Here is a 25,371-nt window from a genome sequence, read left to right as displayed (position 1 = left end):
TACAGTGGCGTAGCCAGAAAAATTTTTTTGGGGGGGGCCAAATATTTGATGAATTGAAGAGAACGACGAAATGTTTGATTTAAGACATCGCCACCTGATGTGCAGTGGCGCATCCTGGTTGGTTAAGCAAGGGAAGCAATAAAGCTGGTGGGGGTTAGAGCGTGCCGAAGGCACGCGTATTCTAGGGGGTCCGGGGGTATGCTCCCCCGGAAAATTTTTGCAAAATTACACTTAAATAATGGATTATAACGCTTTCTGGAAACACTTTCAGGGTAATATTTGTATGAAACTTATTAGAAGATAAACAGCTATTAACTTATTAAAGATAGCTCTTATCTACACACAAACGGGCAAAAACTGCGGCTAAAATTAGAGAACACAAAAAACTCAGCTACACAAAAACTCTACAGAGTAAGCGATTCTGAAATTGCTTCCACAGATTAGTTAAAAGAAGCGTAAATCGCGTAAACTTTGCGCGATGTACGATTTGCAAAATTTATTGGTGTCTTTCTGTGTGTCTAAAACAAGTCCTGGGGGGTGTTAATAGCCAAATGTCTTGGAAAACAGTATAAATTTATACAAATTATATTATATTTTCAACAAAAGGTTCAACTTCGGAATCCAAACTTTGAAAATTTGGGGGGGGCCATGGCCCCGTTCGCCCCCCCCCTGGCTACGCCTATGGCCGAATAGCCTAGCATTGGGACAACATATAGTAGAGTAGGCTACGTAGCCTACACTGCGATCACAAATGCAACACAACAGGAAGTTGCAAAGAGATATATAGCTTAGTCTTCGAGTCAGCTGCTACCTTTTCTAGCATGCCATTAAATGTCTTTGCCAAGACACAGCTGCAAACTCTGAAGCGGTGTCAAACCGATGTCATTAGCGAACGTCGAGCAAACGTTCTCACCACCCATGCAGTTGCTACATTACTACAAATTGTTTGTATAGTTAATAAGAGTTTCATAATGTTAAAAAGTATACTAAAAAATGAAACAACAGTTAGCCTACTAGGCTAATAATTTAATAAAATTGTAGTTTAGCCTAACCAAAAAGTAAGGTATTGGGTGGTTCCACCTGCGCTGTAGTCAAATTCAAAATGAAGGTGTGTGTGTTGCAAACTTGTGATGTAGGCTAACTCTTTCTATTTCGACAGAAAGTAGCCTAATAACTGCAAAAAATGCAAATACTGTTTGATTCTGTATCAATACATTAGTTTTATAAGAGCAAAAGAACAAACCAAACTGCTGCATGAAAATATTTTAGCCTAGCCTATGTGTAGATTCCCCAATGTGTACACTCCCCAATGAAAATATGCCAATAAAGACATCACCTCCCGTTCCCGGTGGATCAACGGAAAGAGGTCCATCCTCAGTACCTGCAGTACGCAGGGATGCTGTGTGCAAAGATGACGAAGGCACCTGCAGCTACTAAGGCCCGGCCAGTAATAAGGCCCACCCCCTGGATCTCCGTTGTTACAAATCTTTTAAACAAAATTGGAAGCTCTGATTGCTGCTATGGTGAATTGACACTAACTGGTAAAGTTTCACAGACTAAAGTTGAGAACTTTTTGAGTTACAAAAAGTTGAAGTTTGAGGGGACTGAAATTGAGTGGTTTTATTAATTTTCACATATTTTAGACTGTTCTGCAGTTAACAAACCGCTTTGACTTCCGTTTTTTTGCATTTTATGTGAAAGATATGTGCATGCTGATGCAGTACAACCAATAAATTTGAACTTTTTTTCTAATTAAAGCTAGACTGATAATGATGATCAGACTAGGCTAATTTTGGTAATGAGGCCCATGGGCCCCTGGGGTAACGCTGTGCACCCCTGGTTAAGAAAGTGAGGGTTAAAGACTTGAGTGATCTAAACAATTCTTGTTACACTATTAATTCAATTTGTTATTGCAATGGAAATATCATAATTTCAGAATCAAAATACTTTATCATCCCTACCATATCTAAAAACACCATGTCGCTTTTTAAAAAATGGAGCATGGGGCGGGGGAGGGAATAGTTGTTGCTTGTGTATTTAATTATTAGTTATGTGCCTGTGTTGTCGATTAGAATTTGTTTTGTGGTGTTGTTATAGTGAAAATACACCTTTTCCATCACTTTTGGTGCTAATTCAAACCGGGCCTATTATGCAGTATTTAGAAAAATATTAAGGTTTGAAAATTAGCGGGCCTTATAAGCCTTACTGCGTACAAACAGGAATACCCGTTCCCGGTGGATCAACGGAAAGAGGTCCATCCTCAGTACCTGCAGTGAACAGGGGTGCTGTGTGTAAAGATGACTACTGTGCACAAACAAATCAATGTACCGGTAGGCTACATCAAACAACAAAAAACTTTTCATCGCAACTTACAATGTTAGAACTTTGTCAGAAGAGGTTCATCTTACCAGCCTAATGGAAGAAATAAAAACTATCAATAAGTGGCATGTGATTGGTTTTTGTGAAATCAGAAGAAAAGGAGAAAAACTAATGAATATCAAGGATGGCCATCTGCTCTACCACAGGAAGAGAAGAGAAAACGTTAAGCAGAGTGGCGTAGGATTTCTTATCCACAAAAATCTGGTAAATAATGTAAAAGAATTTCATGGCAAGTCGGACAGGGTAGCCAGTGTAACTATAAAAATTTCGAAACGATATGATCTCAGGATTATCCAAGTATATGCCCCAACAACCCTCAGCTCTCAGGAGGAGATTGAGGCTTTTTATGATGATTTGCACAGAACTCTAGACTGTCAAAAAACTCAATTTAATGTAATCATGGGAGATTTTAACGCAAAAATTGGTACAGGAAAAGAAAGTTGCTTTGGGAAATTTCCATACGGAACAAGAAATGAACGTGGAGAAAACTTAATCAATTTCTGTTTGAGCAACAACTTCAGCATCACAAACACCATGTTCCAAAAGAAACCGCACCAAAAGTGACATGGAGAAGCCCAAATCATGAAACACATAATGAAATAGACTACATAATTACCAACAAACCTGAAATCTTCCAAAACGTTCAAACTCTTAACAAAGTAGCCTAAATACTGGAAGCGATCATAGAATACTGAGGAGCATTGTCAAATTAGACATTCAGAAAGAAAGAAGAAAGTTATTTCGGTCAAAAAACAAACCACTACGAATAGATCCTTTTCACAAATTGTCATTCCAGTTGGATTTGAAAAATCAGTTTCAAGCCTTGGAAGACCAACCAATCAATTACACAGGAAATACAGTTGAAGATTTAAATAACAGTATCATTATCAATCTTACAAAAACAGCTGAAAAGTATGAAGAAGTAAAGCCTAACAATGGTTCAAAACTGTCAACAGAAACTTTAAACCTTATGAAGAAGCGTAGAGATCTCAAGCAACCAATATCAGCAAGGAACAAAATCGAAAAAGCAGAACTTGACAAACTCATCAGTAAAAAACAAAGAAGAGACATAAGAAAATACAACTCTGATGTTGTTGAAGAAACAATCCGAAAAGGTCGAGGTTTTAAAGTTGCCAAAAAGGAGCTCTGCTTGGGAAAAATTCATATGACTGGAATAAAAGAACAAGATGGCTCTATCACAAAATGCAGAAACCAGATAATAGAAAGAACAAGAGAATTCTATCAAAATCTCTATGCTAGCAATCAGGGTCAAGGGCCGGTCGACAACTCCAGTGACAAATCTCAAATTTAGCACCCACTCGAGAAGTAAATATCTCTGAAATAAAACATGCAATTAGTCAGATGAAACGAAATAAAGCGCCTGGTGAAGATAATATCACGCCTGACCTAATTAAAGATGCAGAAGAAACAATTTCATCACCTCTTGCCCATCTGTTTACGGAATGCATTAAAACAAGACAAACTCCTACCAACTGGAAGAATGCTATACCAACAGAATTGCTAAAGATTTGGACTACCACCAATCGAGAGAATAAGCAGGTTTTAGGAAAGGGTTTTCAACCATGGACCACCTGCATACTATCAACCAATTAATTGAAAAAACAAACGAATATAACATCCCACTCTGCCTTGGACTAATAGATTATAAAAACGCGTTTGACTCTGTTGAAACATCAGCTGTCATTTCAGCACTGGAAAAATAGGGAATTGACCAATCATACACTCAACTTCTCAAAAACATTTACGCGGAAAATACATCTATAATTCGGCTACACAAAGACTCTGAACCATTTCAGATTCAAAAAGGGGTAGGCTACGTCAAGGTGACACAATATCTCCAAAACTTTTTACAGCAACCTTAGAAGAAATTTTGAAGCAACTTAACTGGGAAGAAAAAGGAATCAAAATTGATGGTGAATACATAAACCATTTACGTTTTGCTGATGACATCATCCTTATATCTGAGCAACCTAAACAACTACAAACAATGCTAAGTGAACTCAATACAGAAAGCAAAACGATTGGCCTTCATATGAACCTTAACAAAACGAAAGTTATGGTTAACAAACTGGCAGATACCGACAGCAATATTCTTTTGGACGGAGCGACTATCGAAAAAGTTGATCACTATATATATCTTGGCCAAAAAATTACAACCAACTCTAATAAAGAAGATGAAATCAAAAGAAAAATATCACTTGGATGGCAAGCCTTTGGAAGAGCAAGTTCGATATTTAAGTTAAAACTGCCTCTTTCTCGCAAGAAACAAGTCTACGATCAATGCATCCTTCCAACCGCTACATATGGTGCAGAAACTTGGAACCTTACAAAGAAATTAACACTTAAACTAAGAACTATGCAGAGAACACATGAACGAATCATGATGGGTTTAACATGGCGAGATAAAAAGACTGCCGAATGGATCAGAAATCAAACGAAATTACGAGATATATTGAGCACAATCAAGAATCTAACATGGTCCTGGGCAGGTCATATAGCAAGATATCAGGACAATAGATGGACTAAAAAATTAACAACATGGACACCACGAGAAACCAAAAGAAAGAAAGAAAAACCAAAAGTAAGATGGAGGGACGACATTGACAAACAATGCAATACAACCAATTGGTACCAACTAGCACATAATCATGTAAATTGGCATGAAAAGGGGAAGGCTTACGCTCTGCAGTGGGCTCTCACAGGCTGAAAATGATGATGATGTGTAGATTGTAAATAAAATAATAACAAGTTTAGGCTACCTACTTTAGTTACCGTAACTTATTAACTGAAATATTTTAAAATAAAATTTATCAATGCGAGGTTCATTCGTTCAGTGGCCCGGTGTACGAAGCTGTAGCACTGTGCCGACGGTAGTGATTTGTCACATTTTGATGACATTTTTTGAGAGGTTTTTACTTTTTGCGGTTTCCTAATGAAAAAAACTTTTTTGTTGCCTTGGGGAAGCAGTAGCAAATGAGAAAAAGTGAGTTGAAAAACGCAAAGTCAGACTGTTATTGAAAATTAACAGTCTGACTAAAATTTACAAAATCAAATTTTCTTTGTTTTTCAACATATGAGGATGTTAAAACCTATTGTGTCATCTGGGGAAAAGAGTAAAGAAAGCGTAAAAATCTAATTTTTAGAAAAATTTATTTAAACGTTCGCCCAAAGTTAGAAAAACCTGAAAATTTCTGCAAAATGTGACAAATCAGGCCGCATCTTTAGGTGGCCATGGTTGATTGTGCTAAGTTTGTGCATTATCTTACAATGTTTCTCAAAGTATGCATCGCGATGCCCTGGTGCGTCGTTTAAAATTTCAAAGGTTATCTCACAAAAGTTCGGTTTTAAATTTTTCTTGAAAAAGAAAAAAGGTTTGAATCAGCTTATTCGTTAAAAACCATTGCATTATGACGACATCACATAAGCCACGTAATTATGACATCGCGTTTAAGAGCTCCTAAAAACAAACCTGAGTTGTTTTCAACAATCCTTGGGTAATCATTAACTGGAAAAAGCAACAGGGAGTTTTCAACCTCTTGAATTCAAGTAAACTTTGTCGGGGAATTCCAATAAAGAGCTCCTACGTTTATTTACGTTAGTTTCATGCAATTGAACGATAAGTTGTCAAAATCAACTGCCATCAATACATAGACTCTATGCATCAATATGACAAGTATGGCAACATTAGTTCAATAAAGTTGAACTTCGTTTCACATCGCACTGTACCAACAACCCAACCAGCAAATTAGTTATTTTTCATTTTGATTCAACGTTTGCTAACATTGTATTAATGTAAATAGAACTAATTATTGCAGCTAAAAATGTGATAAATTTGGAACTCTGCCAAAGGGCTGTTTGGATCAAAAATATTTCGTTTCGACTGAAAGTTCCTTTGTTTTAGACGAAGTTTTAATTGGAAGAATTTAGTTTCGTTTCGACCAAAAAAATATTGTTATCGTCTTATCGACAATTCTAGTAACTTAGATTGGTTTTTGCCTGCATCGCTGCAACTCACTGCCAACTACCGTTAACTCACTATTCTTGTCATCATCATCGTTAAGTTCCTTCCTCTCGTCGAGGGTTGGAGGCAATGAAGCGCCAAGTTTCTCTGTTGTGAGATTTTTCTACTGCAGTTTTGTAATCAAGTCCTGACCAGTCTAATAGTAGGCTATTAGTCCAAATTCTTGGTGTTCATTTTGTCTTCTAGTAGTTGTCTTTGAATAAAATTATTGCGATGGACAGAATACTTCAATTTGCTTGTTTTAATTATTTGAGAGTTTTCATGTTGGTTTGTATTTTAAATAGTAGCCTTTATCTTTATTATTTTGTCAATTTATCCTTTTGTGAAATTTTAAGCATTTACCACCGCAGATTTACGATGTTCCCGGACTACCTTAAAAGGCTACTGAAGAGCAGCCAGTCTTTGGTTTCATCATCCTTCCACTTCATTAAGTGGGTTGAAGATGGTACACTCGTTGATGATGTGGTTTGTTCCTCAACACCACATTCACAAGAAGCAATGTTATGGCTATGTGATGCAATTGACTGAGTTGCATTATCATCACATCAAGTGCGCACAGCGAGACTCGAATTATAGGAGGCCTATAGAGCTACCAGGACGTAACGCTTCGTTCGCAAAGTCCAGCGCTGAATCAATCTGGGCTTGGGGGAGCTACCACACTCTCCCAAAATTTATCGTGGTCCCCAAAACATGAGTTTTTAGTATTACAACGTTTTAATGAGATTTATTTCATGGTTAATGACGTTTAATGAATGTATAGCTGCATTATTTTTTACAATATTTTTAAGCAACTCTTAATTTCAAATATCTAAATGCTTGTCCCCCCAACAGTTGCTTTTGTCCCCTCCATTAATATTTTCTTGCTAGCTACGTCACTAGGATTGTGACGTAGAATTGACAATGTAGTCCATCATTGCGGTCAAAAAGTTGTTCATCACAAAATTGCGTCATTATTTACCTAGACAGCGAGTTGAAACTCCCTAACTCAACAACTTTGTTTTCGTGTCAGCAATACCAACTAAGCCTTGTAATTGATACGTCAACATCGATTTAATAAGGTCAACTATGTCGCAAAAATGACGTCACAATGCGCGATATGGTCTGCTGAGCGCAATTATACTCAGAAGAATTTGGTGAGGTCACTTCTTTAAAAGAAACTTTTTGTTGAAGCTTTGAATAATAGCAACTAAACAGTTTTGTTAATGTTCCAACCCTGTAGTTTATCACATCGGGGTTATAGTAAAACACTCGCATTCCAGCTCCAATTACGCTAGTTGTCACATCATTTAGGGACCTCACAGCGCGATCACGCTTTGGCGAGATTTGAACTCCTTGATAGCTTGCTGCGCTGTTTCCTTTGTTTGTTTTTCAGAAAGTTCACTTCAACGTACGGTGGTTGCCTCATTTGCTGTTCCGGGCCGCATATGACCCTTTTATCTTTCATTTTGGTGGCCCCTGTCCTTGGTCAATAAAAACTTAGAAAACAAGCGTATAGTCTTCCTGAGCTTGTTGCATTCAACCTCCATAAGCAAACATCTTTGTTGAATGCATTTTTATTAATTTCCAAATAATCGCACACGAGATGGAGTGGCAGTGGTTTCACTACTACACACCGACACGTACAAACGTTTAAGCAACGACAAACTGGAGCTGTTCGAAACAAAATCATTTCGAAAATCTTCCCAAATTATTTTTCTTGTCGTCTCATGCTAAAGTGACGTCATTATCAGCTCAGCTGACGTAATTATGACCAGCATAAAGCTTTCCGAATGACGTAACAGTGACATCGTAAGACGTCATAAGTATATCGCGCGCACACGGGTGACCAATAGCAGCTTGGCTTAGTTCTGACGTCGATCGAGATTTGATCAACTTCCACATCTTCCAATGTGACATAAACATGGTTACTGTGACATCACAGTTGAAAATTTAATGACGTCACTAAACGCTCAAGGCACTGGCGATGATTGTGCTATGACGTCACATAAAGTCACAAAAAATAAAAAAGTAATGCAGTATTTCTTCCATACAACGATTTAAAAAAATGAGGCAATCATACAACAAATCTTCTTACAAAGTCGTTGTTCAACGTTGAAACAACGTAAGCAAACGCCAGCATTTTTATATGTTGTTTCAACGGTGAACAACAATATTTGTTGCAAACTATGAAAGAATTATTTGCAACTGGCAAGCAACATCATTCTTGTTCATGTGGATAAAAACAAAGAGATTGCAACAAACACATGATAAGGGCTGTTTGCACACTTTCGACAACGTGTAAACGAGGCTTTACCGTAAACCAGACGGTGAGTCGGTAACCATCTCAGATGGTGTCAGACAATATTCGGTAGAAATTTTGCCAGCAAATAGTTTTCAATGAAATAAGTAACAAGTTTCAACGTTAGCGAATGGCTGCCACAAAGTGTCATGCAGAAAAGCAGCGAAAGCTCTCAAACGCTTCATACAAACATGCACAGCGAAGTATGGCAACTCATCTGGTGAAAATATAAATCGAGGCACAGCCTGCAAGCAACCACATGAGAGCGGTACAGCGTCACTAGGCGCAGGTTCAAAAAACTGCAGAAAACAGAAACGAGACCCAGTTCAAAATAATCAGCAACAAAGCGACTGTACAATGATTTCATAAAAATTACACTGTTTGCATGCCATGGCACAACATCTGTGACGTCAAATCATCGTAAATCAGTAATTGTTTTATCACAAAGAGCGTAACGGTTTGATTTTCAACTGGCCGCCATTTTATCAAGCAGTAAGTCGACGCTGTGCCAGTCACGATCGTTCCTTCCCGTTTCGTTCTATATTGCGTCTTTGTATGTTGGTAAGGTTCGGTCAATTGTGAGCTGAAGCCATACAGCGTCGAGGCCGTGTGACGTGCACAAGACAATGGCAGCGACACATCGCGAAACTTGGTTTGTCTCAGGGCGCTCGAGTCGCTTACATGGGTTCCTACAGCCTTGCAAGTCCCGTCGATCCCAGTGATGGTGAATCGCTGTATTCTCGTGCAAGCTCGAGAGACTCAAACCAGTTACTCCAAATGTTGTTTTGGCAATAAATCACTTCAATTGTTAAATTTTTTAAGGCAATAACGACAACGCTCGAAATAAATCGCTTGATAAGAAAATCACAAGGAAGTGGCGATTGACGCAACAAAGCAGTTGTGACTAAACAAACAAGATTGCCTTCTAATGACTAACGAGCCGTTTTACGGAGATTTGTTAAATTATATTAGCTTTGGTCGGATCGGGCTAAAAATGTTTCGCAAATTTGAAAGCAATTTTCTTTCATCTCAGATTAAATCTTAACGGTAATTTTTCTAATCCACTTACAAGCGACAAGGTCAAACCTCGTTTATAACTCAATAAGGTCCTGAAGCAAAACCAGTTTGTTTTAACAACGAAAAACAAAAACACCAATCTTCATTTCAGCACTTAAACTCTGGTGTTGCTACCAGATGAGTAATATTACCTAAAAGTGGCGTGCATAATTTTTATATTTATCTAGAAAACAAAAATTGTCTGGTTTGGAAAGTTTCTGGAATGAATCAACGTTAGAAAAGTTTTCATTGCATTGTAAGTTACCGCCATCACGTGTTTACCGCAATTAGACAAGACAAACCTAATCTGGATTATAAATACAAAATTCGGGTGTTTATATCTTCCAAATTGTCTAAATTTTAAAGGGAAATTTTCACATTATCAGAGCCTTGGTTTTAAAATTTGTTGTGCATGAGTGACTTCGCTTGAGCGATCTTGGCGATGAGATTACAATAATTTGACCGTCCCAAAATTCTCTCGATTGCCTTATATTTTCCCAGGCTTAATAATTGAACTAAAGAGTTTAAACGTCATGTTTAGTAAAAGATTTAATTCTTCTTAATCTTTCGTGGTCCTTAAATTATGAATTAAACCATTGCCAACCCCGCTCAGGCCCAGCACGGGCAGGCACAAGGCTTCAACCGCATTGAGATGATTCCATGGTTTCAGGTCTAGTAAGTTGCAATTAACTCGGCGGAATCTACAAGTGATCACGTTCCTGCACGATATGGACAATTACATCGATGCACGACGCGGGAACGGACGCAAAAAGGCAACATTGGCTTCGAGATGAAGACGATTTGTTTGTGAGGAGAAAGACCATGAACAGTTACAATCACAAAAACAGCAATTAATTTCTTTATGATTTAACAAAGCAGCAATTATGACGATCAAAGAACAAGATTAAAAGCTCAAATCGAACCACCTCTGCAATTAACACCAAGTCATACCACTGACGTATTTACTGCGTTGTCAAGTGACATGTTTGCAAGCTGCAATCATGAAAAATAGAGCATATTTTCTGGTACAAACTAAACAATTGTTACATTTCACAATCTTGTGCTTTAAATTTGCTGCGATTTAAACTCTACCGATTTGGAATAAAGTGTTTCCAATTAAAAGTATCTTCTTTCAAATAATTAGCCGTTGAAGCAGCAGCGTCGTAGCAGGATAAATAAAACCAGTTTTGCGAGTCAAGCTACTACTAATACACTTGCCAGTTTTGCAACAAATCTTTGTCGTTGATTTACAAAAACGCAAGTTTTTTACTTTGCTCTTTTGTCAAACACTTAAATCATTGTTTGCCACAAACATTCGAATAGCGACCGATGCCAACCATTTTTGACTTGGCAAAGAACGGCTTATGACGTCAAAATATTGCTTCTCGCTGCGCGGAAACTTCAGCTCCACAGAAGTCACCAGGGCTGACCGAGGCGACTGGGCAGCTACACACAAAACAAGCGACAACCCTTCCAGAGGGTGCTCACAATAAGCTCTCATATAAAATACTCAGCAGTCAATGCCAGGCGAAGTGTAACTTAGAAAATCGATGACGCAATGGCAGCGTGATACTGCAAGTGACGTAATTGCAATTTTCCGAGGTCGCGTCGCAAACCAAAAGTTTGTAAAATTTAGCAATTCGGCTGCATTTCTACACCGTCACCAAATTCAGAAGCATTTTTTCCTTAAAACAACGTCACCTTATGTTGAAAATTGAAATAACAGAAAAATATGGAAATGTCCCTGACAGGTTTGTTAACGACGTTCTTGTGGTAGCCAAGGGTGGAATCACTCAACCGGAACACCTAAGTTCTGTCCAGATAAAACGATGACGTTTCGTCGCGGAATGACGTCATAGTCAAGATCGTCACAACTGCTGTTTCCGCTCATTGCGTTGTACCGCGGAAGGGGGCTTTCACTTCTCGCCCTGCAAAGATAAATGTGAAGTTTAAATTTCGAAACTTCAACCACTGTACGAGATGTAAAGTGCCGATCGTTTATCGAAGCTGGGTCTTCAAAGTATTCTTCATTGTGATCGGAGCTGCATCACTTGTCTTAGATCCGTGACCACAAGCAAGAATCAGAATCACACGTTTTATTTGCCAACCACATTCCATTAACCCACCTTTCGGGGCTGGAAGGGACATTATCTGATCCACTGCTCCCTGTCTCAGCTTTCATGATCTCTTGCTCTCTCTTCTGTTTCCGCCACTTTGCTCGACGATTCTTGAACCAAACCTGGTAGAATGTTGCAGGTATTCGATTAAGATCGCGCCCACACATTGTTCATATACTACTTATCACAGCGTCAATGAACAAAGCTAGCGATTCGTCCAACAAAGATAATGAAGGCTTTTGGTTAAATTTGTTGATCTATAGCTGGCTACTTATTCAACAAAATGAGAAGTTGTTTCATTGAATTAAAAATGCGCAAAATAAAATGATAAGATTTTCAAACACAAAAGATATTGTAAAACATTTTTGTTACGTTGGCATTGAAATCGGTGTGTTCAGTTGTGTTCTCAACTCAGACAATGCGTTCGCGCGATGCAACTCAGCGTAACATCGAGCAGCATCGCGAATCAGCAAACATAGACAATAGTTTCCCACCTAACCGAAACGCACCTCAACTCTCTCTTCCTTCAACTCCACCTTCTCCGCTAATTGTTCCCTCATCACGACATCGGGGTAGTGGGTCTTGTGGAACATGCTCTCTAGTGCCTCCAATTGGTCCTCGGTGAAGATGGTTCTGTGTCTTCTCTTCCGCTTTGACGGAAGTCGATAGAAAAACGCAGGGGGTGGAGCGGTGCTACCTCCCATGAACCCTGGGTTCATCAGGTGTCCTGTTGATCCACCACTGGCCGCGGCGGCAGCAGCAGCAGCGAAGGCGTACGATGACAGTAACGAGGGTGGACACGCTGGAAAGTAACAAAATAAATATAAACAACATGTTGATGTAACGATTGAAGATAAAATTAATTTGCTTATTTCTAAACAACTTTATAGTTGACGGTGCATCAGCTTGCAAGGGTAAGGTTGTACTGTAGTGTTGATGTTCCCTGGGCGAACAACCCAATTTGTCTAATTTGACTAAAGAAAGTTAATCCCAAAATTAAAATCTTTCATTGTAGTCCAGCAGGACATTGTATAAGAATATAGCACAGACCACCACAAAGTGCTGAGTGTGGTGTTGTACCGGGTTGGCGGACAAGCTTCACGGGGCCAACAAAGTCAGCTGCCAACCTTGTAGAGACAACACGTTTGAAACTAAATCAACAAAAATGGTAGAGAAAAATAAGATAACAAAAATAGCAACCACAGAAAAGAAAAAAAGCAGAAAAGTCCTCGTGGTTTCGATATTACAGGAAAATGCAAAGAAGGACCAACTGCGGTAGCTGCTCCCTCCATTTAACGAAATAACTCATAATAAATATTACAGACGTTTTAACGTAACAAATGTCAATGATGACATACGGGGAGAACACAACTATCTGGGTTGCGAGTTTGAACAGGCGGAATTTAAAGAAACGTTTGTTTTCAACAAAGTGGTATTTCTCCTGTCAACCAGGCCATGACTTTATTGTTCTATATTTAGCAATTAACGATCTTGACACATGCTACATCCGTAAACATCAACGTTTATTTTATCATAAACAACACAATCATCTTGAACAAGAGTAAATGACTTCATGGCGCAAGGTAAAATGTAAATTATTTTCGACTTTTAATTTTTCATTTCTTTATTTTGCTTTTTCATATGACATTGGACAAAGAATCTGTCTGCTTGACATAGATTGCATTCCACACAGCAGAATTTGTCACTTTTACAGATTTTACATACATATCTCCAGACGTTGAATCAATGTGAAAATAACGCATTTTGTTGTCTGGGCTAAGAACGACCAATAACATTAAAGAACCTTAGTTTAAACCGCAAATCTAAATCCCTTCCATGCAAAACTTACATATAAAAACCGCCAGAAAGCAACAAACTATGATATTAATGAGTCACAAAAATGAACTCTGGAAATATTATTATTTTGTTTGTCTGATCATTTACTCAAAGTCAACTGCAAATGCAGCAACTGCTACGTTGATGTCAACAAAGTTTTTTGCGGCGTGAAAATGACTTCATCCACCACTACATTCAAGTAGAATCAAATGTAATTCAACATGGCGTTTACAACTTTTAAAAGTTTGGGGAATTGTTTAAGTTTGAAGGCATTGTACCACTGGACAGCGATGTCCACCGACCATAGATTGGGAAACGCTTGTGGGCAGATTCAACGGGGGGAGAATGATGACGTCACAGTGTTTGGTTGGTTTATGTCGTCACTTTGCGACGTTACCAGGCAACAAGATTCAATTTAGGGAACGTTCAAATATTACGTAACGCCTTCGAGGGGGAGGGGGGGGTTTATGCAAAGCGTTACGTTAGCGTCACATCGGGGGGGAGGGGGTTCAAGCAAAACGTTACGTAACGCTTTCGAGTACGGAATGGTAGTTTTTTGTGCTGAATTCGTAGTGAAAAAGCGTTACATGGGGGAGGGGGGGATTGAAAAAAGCGTTACGTTGGCGTTACATGGGGGAGGGGGGGGTCAAAAATTTGGAAAAAAAGCGTTACGTAATATTTGAACGTTCCCTTAGTTTCAGGCAACTTTCAAATGTTCACACGCAAAATATTTCTTGAAACCAATTACTCCGTACACCCAAGATGCCAAACGCAGATGCTCAAATTGTATCGATGCGAGTTGGACATTGACTTTGTGTTTATTTTGGTTGATTAGACGTAAAAACAGAGGAACCACACTAAATTGTTATTATCACCACCTGCCAGTTCCAACAATGACGTCACGATTCTGCATCGTCTCAAAATCGGTTGTGACACTTTGCCGCTGATCATGCGTCGTTTGTTTGATTTCGTTGCTGCTTCATTCGTCACGCTCCAGTAACCAATCAGAGGGTGGGACCAATGCTCAACAAAGCATGACTTATCGTCAATATGGAAAATTAGTTGCTTCATTTATTGGCGTTCCCAAGGAAATCTTTTGCACGTTTATCCCGCGATTGACTAATTAATGCAGCAAAGTGGAAGACGCTAAAAGTCGCCACACGCAGCGCAAGACTGGGAAAAGTTGAAACATTTTCAAAACTCTACATCGGATCAACGTTGCATTGATAGTGAAGTTATGGCTGCTGACTGGCACTTGGAGGAGGCGACCAAGCGTGGAGAGACGCATCGCGCAACAGCCGCGGAGTTAATATTACTCGTTCGTTGAGGCCACCAAGAAACCAGAACACGAAAACATTTGAGTCACTTTCATTTCAAAGTGATTTGAAATTTTGAAAATTCTGCATAACATGATTGTTTGTTTTCATTAACTCGGATAGAAAATCAAATCATTTTTCACATTGATTCAACGTCTGTAAATTATAAATAAATGCAAAAAAGTGATTGTCTTCTGTCTTTGCTTAAATAAACTAACATCGCCACACAGCCAACACCTGCCCAGTGCCCACGCTAACCCAAGCAAGCGCATACTTCATCATAGCACCTGAAACTAAGACAAGCACTTTCACATCGATTGAAAGTGCTTGTCTTTGGTTTGCCTGTCCACCAAGTCCATGCGCATTCCACAGAACGGAAGGTCGCTGCAGTGCTCGAAATGCTGAACGAATGCTAAGAGTTTCATCGAAATCAACAATTGAAACAAGTTTAAGCATTGTGTCGTCATAAGTTAGTGGATGACGTTTTTGGATTAAATTCATGCTCTCTGCAGTCTCGGAATGGCCGGTTTCGGTGAGTCCGATTCGGTGAGTCCGATCCCTTAACGGGGGATTTTTTCAATTTTTTTTTTAAATTATTGGGTACCGTAGCCTAATTATCATTGCCGTTTTAGGGTTAGGGGTTTAGGGTTAGAGGTTAGGAACTCAACGAATCAGACTCACCGAATCGGACTCACCGAATAGTAGCAGACCCCTGCAGTCTTGCCTTGGGCGAACGCTCCAAACTGGCTCAACCATGCCTTCAAACCGCCGCGTAATTTATGCGTGACATTAACTTGTTTGTACTTTGTGACATGCCAAGAGAAGATTAGCGAATTATCGCGGCGAAAAATTGTTCGGCTGCAAAGCTCAAGTCGTGAATTATAAGCTTGGGTAATCGGCTTAGTTTTAAAACCTGTTTTCTGATTAACTTTTAAAAAAAAATATTAGAACAATAAAACTTTAAAAGATAATAATCAAATTAAAGGCGGCACCGACAATGCCTGCAACACTTAAAAGCATGAGCTAACCAGTCTAGCGAAATCCGATTTTGTACATTGATCAAACGTCTGCAAACGTGCAAAAATGACTGTTTTTGCAGGCTCAAAATTTTCTCACTCAAATCAAAATTCTTTAACATCAGAAAATATTATATTTGCACATTTTTCGTTGAGTCATTAATCCAAGACATTGGGCGCCGCGTAGTCTGAGACGCGATGCGCTCCGATAGAAGACAAAACCTTCACTCGCCCACAGATGCAGACGAACGGTGGTGTCGACCAAACCAAAACGTTTGTCTTGAAAGAATTCAGATTGTGATGTACATTCAATGTAAAAAGATGAAAATTTATTTAGCACAAGCCGTGGAAGAGCTGAAAACTGAGGAGGATTAGGCGATAGCGTCGCGATAAAACTTGCTTTCATTGTGATGTAATAAAGCTGCCTTGTGGAAATGCAGATTCCAGAACTGTGAGAACCATTGGGAGGCCGCTTTTGACTTCACAAAGGTCAGCCGCCGCGCTGCTTGTGGCGATCCTGAAAGAACTCCTATTGTTTGCGAAACTTCTTGGAACTTTTTCGATTTGCAAATTTTTCATCAATATTTGAAGATGATGCCATGGTGACCTCATCTTGACCCAACCATGCGTGCCAAGGTGCAAATTTTGATTATTACGCAATAACCTCAATTTCCCATTCGGATAGTGATGCAACAAGCAATTGTAAGTTAATCGTGGGCGGCCAGCTACAAATCTTCCTCTGTAAACGCAAAAGTAACGTAACAAATCAAACAAAACAACGTCATACAAGAAGCAATTGCGGAGAACAAATTGATAAACTTAGCATCTAATATCCTAATCTCACTTGAAAGTAGGAAACAAGAGTTTAACCTGCAAATAACCCCAATAAACTTGCTCATGTCCCAAGGGGTGGTAACAATCACGATTTCTAATTCCCAATAACGAGCTTGTTAAATAAACTCCGCCCAAGCGACATTAATTCATATAACTCTTTTGTGTTCATCCGCTTAATCCGAAGGAAACCGACGCGGAAAGACACTAAATTTAACGCGATATCGTAATCGAAATCTAGTCGCGGGTAATTTGCAAGGCTGATATGAGGCCACAAACAGAAAATTCGACGTGGCAACTTATTTTGTCAAATATTCGCGCCAGAAGCGCAAATAAAGTTTTTCTATGTTGTACATTGTTTGTGAGATTTTCACTTCCAACGCACAGAAATTGTCGCTTTCCATATTGAGCCGGGTCAGGGTGGAGGCTTCACAAAATCATCTTTTTAATTCGCGTCAGACAATAATAACTTTGTCGTTGAATTGTTCGTAAACCAATGCAGTTTTCTTCGCTTGATTGAGAGTGCATCGGGGAATGATGACTACAATAGGAAAGCGCTTTTAATCGTTTTAAGCTTGGTATTTCTACAAGCACATGAAAAAACAATTCTAATTTACTAAATATACTTTTTTTTAAATATAAAAATAGTTGAATTTTTTCTTTCCAAATTGTGTCCGTCCAATATTTTTTTGCTGTGAGCTGCGCCTGGCACTGCATTACGGCACAGTGGCTTCATACAACTGGGTGGAGGTATTGCAGAGCGGTAAATGCGAGCCGATCCATTAACATTTTCGACAAACAACGGATTTGCCGGTTCACTTCAAATCATAGAATGCGAGAATGAATAATCTGGAATTTTTACTGCAAATAAAGAAACTTTAATGGGTGGTTTATCAAATCCATTCAAGCATGAACCACATAAACCTTTCAAAGATGATCTTCTCTCGTTTGTTAGTCTGAGGAAACCTTATTATTAGTAATGAAGATGGGTGAATGGAAGGGGGCTTAGGATTGTTAATCTCTGCTACTCAAGCAAAAAAAATTCTTTTTTTACATTGATTCAACATCTGCAGACGTTGATGGAACGTAAAAAGGACTAGTTTGTTACCTGGGAAGGCGTTACATTGTTCCAACCACAACTTACACGTTTACATTAGTCCACGCTGAAATACGATCTTTCAGGCCAGGGCAAAGCGTCTTTGTTTGTCTTAATCGCGGTGTTAATGACGATTTATGCTTTTTGTTGTGCCGTTAATTCTCTTGTACAAAGCTCAATTCCTCATACAAGGCTCTCATTTGAGAAAAGGAAAATAACGACAAACAACTTATCGATCTAACCTATCACATTATTGAAGCATTGATATAGCAGCAGGGAACATCATATTTGCATTGGAATGTCCGCTACACGGCGTCTGGCTGGTTTTTAAGTAGAAGATTTGTCTTAATCGCGGGAACATTCGCGTTTGTTTGCTTAGGCGCGATAGCCATCAGCATCAACTCTTTGAAGCAATCACCTATGATTGGCTCCCAAATAATCTTTCACATGATAAAATAAACAAGCGAAGAATCACATTAAAATGTCAGAACTTTCCACCAATAACTTTGTCGAGTTCAACTTTAACAGGACGGAATCTACATCAAAAATGACAACATTCAACAGCAGAAAAATCTTTTCATGTCTTCCATCTATCGTAATTAATCTTCAAAGAAAACTTTCAACAAGTGAATTGTGATCGCGCAGTAAACCTATGTTGCATCAGAACCAAAACAAGGCTATCCCTCGCACACTTCTGGCGGTGGGGTTCGCAAGAACAAATTTGTAATACTGAAAAGTTTGGGTGTTTCAATTATCATTCCTACCACTAGTTGCAATGTTCATCTGATGAAAGTGAAAGTAAAAGCAACAATAAACAGGATGGTTTATTGCTTCACTGACGTTTCGCGCACCATGACAATGCGCATCCTCAGAGCGAATAACATACAAAATAAAATTTACAAAGTTGCCAGGACGGAATAACAGCACTTGCCACTCTGAGGTAACAACAAGTCTTAATATCGGCAAAAAAGTTGTTTGTGATGACCAGGCTTGCCTTGACTCGATGAATGAACTCACAGCCCACTATGTTTGAATAAAGCGAAATATGTCCGCACAATTGATACATGATTGTTGTGTACATAATCGCAATCGCTTGCACACACTTCATTGTTCTCGAATAACAAGCAGCACAAACACAAAGTTTATCGGAAGCTTTCACAACTTTTCGTAAACGCACTTTCAAAGAAACACTCCAAAAGCGATTCAAGAAACGATGTCATATTACTATTGCTGTTGCTGACTTTTGTTAAAAAAAACATTTTAAGCAAAGAAACTTATAGTTCACTTTGATTTAACATAACAAAACAATCCACAACGGTCCATAGCAATTCACTCCGTCAGGCTCACACACCTGTGGAGACAATAATTTAAGTTCGTTCAGTATTCTAGTTCGCTTGCTTTGACCATTGCTCATGTGGCTGAGCCAGATTTTTTATCACCTCAAAAGATTTCTACTGAACTTTCAGCATGTAGGTTTAGTGGATGAGCAAAGGTAGCGATTTCCAAACGCTGTTTTATTGATGCATATTTTAAACAGAATTCGTTAATTTGTGGTTCTCTACATGTTTGCGCCAGCAATTAAAAATAAAGTAGAACGAGACCCAAAATACTTTTGTTTCGGACAGTTCTATTTCCAATTAAAAGTAAGGCAGTCTGGCTATCTACAATTGTGGCAAGTGGCCATTTAGCAATAAAGTAATTCTTATAATATTGCAACTCACCAGCAGCTGTGGAGTACAAGCTTTGTGGAGAACCGACGTATGGATATAGATAAGAATAACAAGCCGCTAGTCCAGAGCTCGGGTAATTAGAAGCTGCTGCGGCGGCAGCGGCAGTCAGTGAAGCCCGCAGATGAGGAGAAATTGCTTCCGATGTTGGTAAGCCACCTGATATGATTGGGTTAACCGTTGAAGAATCTGATTTTGTCGACAAAATATTGTCGATGCTAAACTGCAGAGCCATGTTTTAATCTCAAACTTTCACAACACACGAAGCGGAATCAGATGATTCTCTTTGCAGTTCTTTACTTCAATAACGTCTTGATTCGGACAGTCTGAACTTTTCTATTCTTGATGCAACTTTGAACAATTGTGACGAAATAAGAACAAATTGTGTAGAAAACAATCCGTATTCTTGTGACCAGCACTTGAATAACGGAAATATAATTTTATACACGAAGAGTCCTGCTCTGTGGTAAAAACGAAAACAACGATTTTTGCTTCTATCTTCTGTTCATGTCTGAAAGGTCTGATCCTGGTCGCTGCCACGAGCGCTCCAATTGTTTCTCGCTCGAGGCTCGATCAAGCGTGACGCGCAACCAACCGTGCCAGAACGTCATTTTAAAAGAACAGGTGAATTTGTTGAGTTATTGATCGACTTGGATGATTTTCTGCAAAAATTAAGTTATTGAGTTTATATTTTGAATAATAACTATAATTAATATAATAATGATTACAACCAGGATTATCAGATTCCTGAACCTGTGAACACAAACGTCACCAAAAGTGGCTACCGACCATGTTTCTTGAAGCAAGTGTAGCCAAATATCAGCAACTGGAGCCAACCTCCAACATTTGGCTAGCCAGTCAGCAAAGGAGGTCACCAACTGCCTCAACATGCTTGCAATCAATCAATGGCATTAGTTTTTTGAATGCTTAACAATTGCTGTTCTATGTTGCCATAATGGAGTCGAATAAAATTCCATCACTTTGTTTATTCAAAAGTTTTATTCACATTTCCTTCTGTCGTCTATTTGTGTGCTGACGTGCTGGGGTGGGGTATCGGGCGGTTCAAGGTTCTGTACAGCTCCAACAATCTAACCAACACACCTTATTTGTTAATTCTGCTTGGTTTCTATGAACAAGGTGGCATCCTGAGGCCATTTGCGCGACTCAAGTGTTTGCTGATGACAACGACATAATGCAGGCGACGATTAGTCCATGTATGACAACGTAAACTCGTTAAATTCCCATTAACCGCAAAACCCATTCACCTCCGATCGTCAAAAGTTAAGTAAAAAATCGTGTTGAGGGCTTCGACAATTCGCTCAAGAACGCGCGATTCCTGATTGTTTGTAGAAACAAAAATCTCGCATACTGCTGCTGGGGTTGTGACCGAATTATACCGCCCGTCTGCTTGGCTTGTTTGAAGCAAGGTATCTACCTGGGAAATTTTCTTTAAACAAAAGTTTATTTTTAATATTTTTGATAAACTTTTTGGAAAACGTTCTTATTTGTTTGTAAACTTGTTTCTTATGCTTTTCAGCAAACATCTTTTCCAGAAAATATATTTCAAAGTTTCTAGCCAAAGCCCACACTAATCAAGCAGTACACAAGAACAGTTAAATATTGACAACTTGTCAGGTTTGATAGTAGGCCTATAGGCTGTGTTGGAATGGGAAGACAGGATGCATGGAATGGAGTGGATTCTTAGCAGTAATCATGTTATCTTCTGCTATAAAGGTAGCCTATAGGCTACTGCGTAAACTCAGCACTAAGAAAATTGATTAGAAGAACAAAAATCAAGAAAAGGGTTAAGAAATATCTTCTGTCAGTTGTCCAGTTCACAACAATGCTTGATGTCAATGACTCGGTTACATGTCTTGTAAAGTTGTAAATTTATTTGCACACCCGTCCATTCAATCTTAGGCTGTATAGATTAAAAATCGATTTCATTTTGCAAGAAGATCGTCTTCAGTTGAACTTATGAAAAAAAAAAATCGTATTTTTTATTTTAGCTCTGTAGATTGAACTGACCTTTGTTTTCAGCACCAACACAATGAAATTGCGCATTGGTTTTGTGCACATGATGAGCCTGCCATTCTACCAATGGCAACCCACACCTAATTTCTTGAAGCACGAACCAATTAAAGCCGAGTAACTCAGTGTGGTCGGATTGTTTACAATTCCTTGGTTTGTTCCACAGGGTGGTCTGAGATCTTTGTTGCAAAACTTGCAACTTATTGTTGCACCATAGCAAGCACTTATGATGCAATAAAAGTGACGATAATGAATGCGCAAACAATTGATTTTATTCACTTCTTATGCGATGGTGGGTGTTCTTGAAAAGACAAAACATTTATATGTTTTTAAATAAATGAAATAATTCACAGCTTGATTTTATCAGCACTATTTTGCAAATCCAAACTTACTCCAAAAACAACTGATTTGATGGCAGAGAAGGTTTTGCTTATCTTACTTGAACTTTCCAATGCTGACATACCAATAAAAGCATTGTAAGAAGTTTGAAATTGGGGGAGGGGGTCAAACAAGGGACCCAGATTACATATCTATTGCTTCTGCAAGGATGCTTTGCTCCTACCTGACGTCACTGTTGCACAATGGAAAACTCAGCCTTTTATTTGAATTCACTGAAGCATGACGTACTCCCCCATAGTGGCCCATCACTAGTTGGCACTCATAGTCAAAGGGGTTCATCTTTTTTCAAGGTCACTTTGACAAGCATCGGATAGGAGTTTTGCAAATTTGAAGCAAGTTTGCGACGTATAGCCTATCCAACGTTAATAAAAAGCAAACAGCGTGAGATGTAAAACAGTTCAGTTGTTCACTTTACAAGCGAAACATTTTCCGACATCCATCCAATACCAATTCATAACTTCACCAAGACACAAGTTTGGACCTTGAAATGGTTTCACCTTTTATGACGTCACAAGGGGCAAACACGAACAATTGCGATAAATACTCGCATCGTACAAACACAGGCAGGTGGCGCTAAGTGGGCTGGACGGGATTATAAAGCGAAAATTTTAAGTTATTATGACGTAAGTGATCCATGATGATCTATAAAGTTAAGCAAGCTTTAAACTTTCTTCCGCAAGTTCAGTTGTTTGCTGAGCTTGAAACTAAACAAACTCATCCTTTATGAAAACAAACAGTTCAACTTTTTAAGAGCACTTGAAATTGAGCTTGTTAGAAAACGCCATTACCGATTACTTCCATTAGCAAGTGGGATATTAAGGAGTACTGTCAGATTCTATGAAACAAAATGAAATGTATTCTGTGAGAAGTGGAAGCCCATACCAAAGAAAAATTACCGATATTACAAAAGAATTTGGCGACGAACGGACGTAAACAAATTTATTTTTTCAGAAAATCCTCACCAGTAACAAATCGACTATTACGGCGTGAGACGTTGCTTGAAGATCTTGGATCTGAGACAGAAGCCGCAAACTTATTGACAATCCAAAGCCAGCATTTCCAGAAGCTGGACAAGCTAATCGGTTCCTTTTTACATTTATTTAACGCTTGCAGAGGTTGAACAAATGTAAGGAAGAATAGATTTGCGAACTGGATTTTCTGATACAAATATGTCACAGGGTAAATAAAGTGATGTTCAAAGTGTCATTCCCACACAAACGGAGGCTGCAGGGGATCAACTTGTTCTGTGCTGACTTTGGTGGCTCGCGTTGAGTCAGACAAAAGTTGGAGAAATTAAATGAAGACATTTTCAGAAACTTGCAGTCGATTTTGTAAATGGTTACAATAGGATCTGAACCTTCACATAAATGTAGCCTACATTTGAGTAATCACTCTTATTTTCAATCAGCTTGCTGAAAACTGAAGAGAAATGTTCACGGTAGCCATTTGGCATAACAAAGTCACATGGCAATGAATGGGCACCCAGATAACAAATCCGTCATTTTTGCTGTCTGGGCAGTTATCGTATTGCCCAAAAATTGCGCAGAATATTTTGAAATTTGACGTTGTCGTTGTGACGTCAGTAACTGAAACAAATAAAGACAATTGTGAAGATTTTGTTTTTAGTTTGCAAAGTTTGATTTTTTTTAAATAATCTGCTTTCGGTGAGGAAACCCAACAATTTGAGAATGGGTTGCGTTACGTAATGTAAGCTTGTGTTCTTTGGGAAATAATAGAAGGGGTCAATCTACACCAAGCAGCAAAATCGTTTGCTTTTGCATTGGTTCAACGTCTGCTGCAGAAGTTGAGTCAATGTACAACGGAGAAATTTTGCAAGCTGAGTAACAAGAAAGAAAAAAACAAGGTTTTATTTAAACAACCTTCCTGGCGGCTATTATTTGATAATAAAAAGCTTTGTTTGTTTGGCAATCCTTAAAACTTTCACCCGTTTCCTGACTGGGATTATAGAATAAGAACAAAAAAACAAACTTTCCCCCTTCGAGTGGCGACTAATCTTGTGGGATGATCCGTTGTTTAAATAAAACATACTGTCGTGTAATAACATACTTATTATGACGCGACACTGTGAGATGAATGGGACACCTGCTTTTGTCTTTTCGAATTACCTGAGATTTCCTCGTTTATTTAACAAAGATAAATCATTTCAAATCAGAATTGAATGTCTTCAACTGAAAGCGACCCTGTCTCACGTAATGAGTCACTCTCCATTCGCGAATAGCAGATGGATCGCTCGCAACATACCAAGCCATGGCGCGATCGAGCAACTTCTTTACTAAAAATAACTTCATTAAATTTATTTTTCGGAATGCAACAGCAATGAAAGTTAAAATTAGAGTACGGAAACACAGCCAACAAAAGTTTACGACGTGCATGCGATGTAGTTTAAGGTCATCTTTATCGTGTGAGCCTCTTGACCGAGAGCCTTTTACCCCCCAGATTTGCGGTGTTCTCGGACTACACTGCTAGTTTTAGGTTTTATCATCCAAGACACCAGACACGCAAACCTTCCACTCCATTAGGTGGCTTTATTATGGTAGAGTCATTGATGATGTGGCCTGGGGTTTGTTTCTCGGTAGTGATTTGGCATTGTAACTATAGTTGCATCAAACCTGTCGCCATTGAACTGGCTTTAGTTACTTCAGCTAATTCCTTGTCCTCAATTGAAGCTTAAAACTAGCCTACAGCACAGATCCAAAAAATTTCACACATTTTTAATGCACCACCCCTGTAAAATGTCGGCGGTTTTTATTTGACTTTAAAAATCATCAAAGCGTGAAAAGCTTTTTTATGGGAACAGGTGATGTGGAACTTCGGTTAAACCACCGTAATCCAGTCAAAACAGGATTGTGCACGTTTTGAAAGGCTGCCTCTTGTTTAACCATTGCTAATCTGAGATGTCTTTAGTTTCCCATGAGAAACCTTGATCCGATCATTTGCATTGTAATCCTGTCGGAAAAAACTAGTTTTCCGACGTATTCGAAACGTGTATAAGGGAAGAGATGTTAAATGTTTTTCTTTTTCGTTCGATTGTTTGCTGAAGGGCGGAAAGTTTTCACTTTGCCACTGATCTACACGTGAAATATATTTTCGCTTTCTGAAGTCTCTATTCGTAGCTCACAAAACGCATCAGTTTCCTCATTTAACGAATTATTTACAAGTTCGGCTGCGCACTTTCTTTACCACAGTGCACAAGATAAAATCGTCATGTGAAGGCTCTCTTTGAACT

General features: G+C 38.8%; 2 protein-coding genes across 2 annotated transcripts; one reads left to right on the top strand and one right to left on the bottom strand.

Annotated features, from left to right (window-relative positions):
- The first annotated feature begins 2,490 nt into the window (after nucleotides 1–2,490).
- LOC145781255 (uncharacterized) lies at nucleotides 2,491–3,691 on the top strand. The gene is made up of 2 exons (XM_082593032.1): nucleotides 2,491–2,583; nucleotides 3,176–3,691. Exons 1-2 carry the CDS (start codon nucleotides 2,491–2,493, stop codon nucleotides 3,689–3,691), a joined length of 609 nt encoding a protein of 202 aa, XP_082449158.1.
- Nucleotides 3,692–7,964: 4,273 nt separating this feature from the next.
- On the bottom strand, nucleotides 7,965–20,190 carry LOC145780966 (uncharacterized). Its single transcript, XM_082592651.1, has 4 exons — nucleotides 19,689–20,190; nucleotides 12,382–12,674; nucleotides 11,882–11,994; nucleotides 7,965–11,683 (listed from the first exon to the last, which is right to left on the bottom strand). Exons 1-4 carry the CDS (start codon nucleotides 19,927–19,929, stop codon nucleotides 11,545–11,547), a joined length of 786 nt encoding a protein of 261 aa, XP_082448777.1. The 5' UTR covers nucleotides 19,930–20,190; the 3' UTR covers nucleotides 7,965–11,544.
- Nucleotides 20,191–25,371: the final 5,181 nt, after the last annotated feature.

This window comes from Aplidium turbinatum, chromosome 12 (assembly GCF_918807975.1).
Source record: "Aplidium turbinatum chromosome 12, kaAplTurb1.1, whole genome shotgun sequence".
Taxonomy (NCBI): Eukaryota; Metazoa; Chordata; class Ascidiacea; order Aplousobranchia; family Polyclinidae; genus Aplidium; species Aplidium turbinatum.
Note: the sequence above shows the minus strand (reverse complement) of the source record. Positions and strands in the feature narration are given on the sequence as shown.

Bases quoted from the DNA above. Each gene is read 5' to 3' on its own strand.
- LOC145781255 (XM_082593032.1), top strand. From the start codon at position 2,491: ATGAATATCAAGGATGGCCATCTGCTCTACCACAGGAAGAGAAGAGAA. The intron at 2,584-3,175 runs GTAAATAATGTA...TTGTCATTCCAG, and splicing joins TTCTTATCCACAAAAATCTG to TTGGATTTGAAAAATCAGTT.
- LOC145780966 (XM_082592651.1), bottom strand. From the start codon at position 19,929: ATGGCTCTGCAGTTTAGCATCGACAATATTTTGTCGACAAAATCAGAT. The intron at 11,995-12,381 runs GTGCGTTTCGGT...ACATTCTACCAG, and splicing joins TGAAGGAAGAGAGAGTTGAG to GTTTGGTTCAAGAATCGTCG. The intron at 11,684-11,881 runs GTGGGTTAATGG...TTATCTTTGCAG, and splicing joins GTCCCTTCCAGCCCCGAAAG to GGCGAGAAGTGAAAGCCCCC.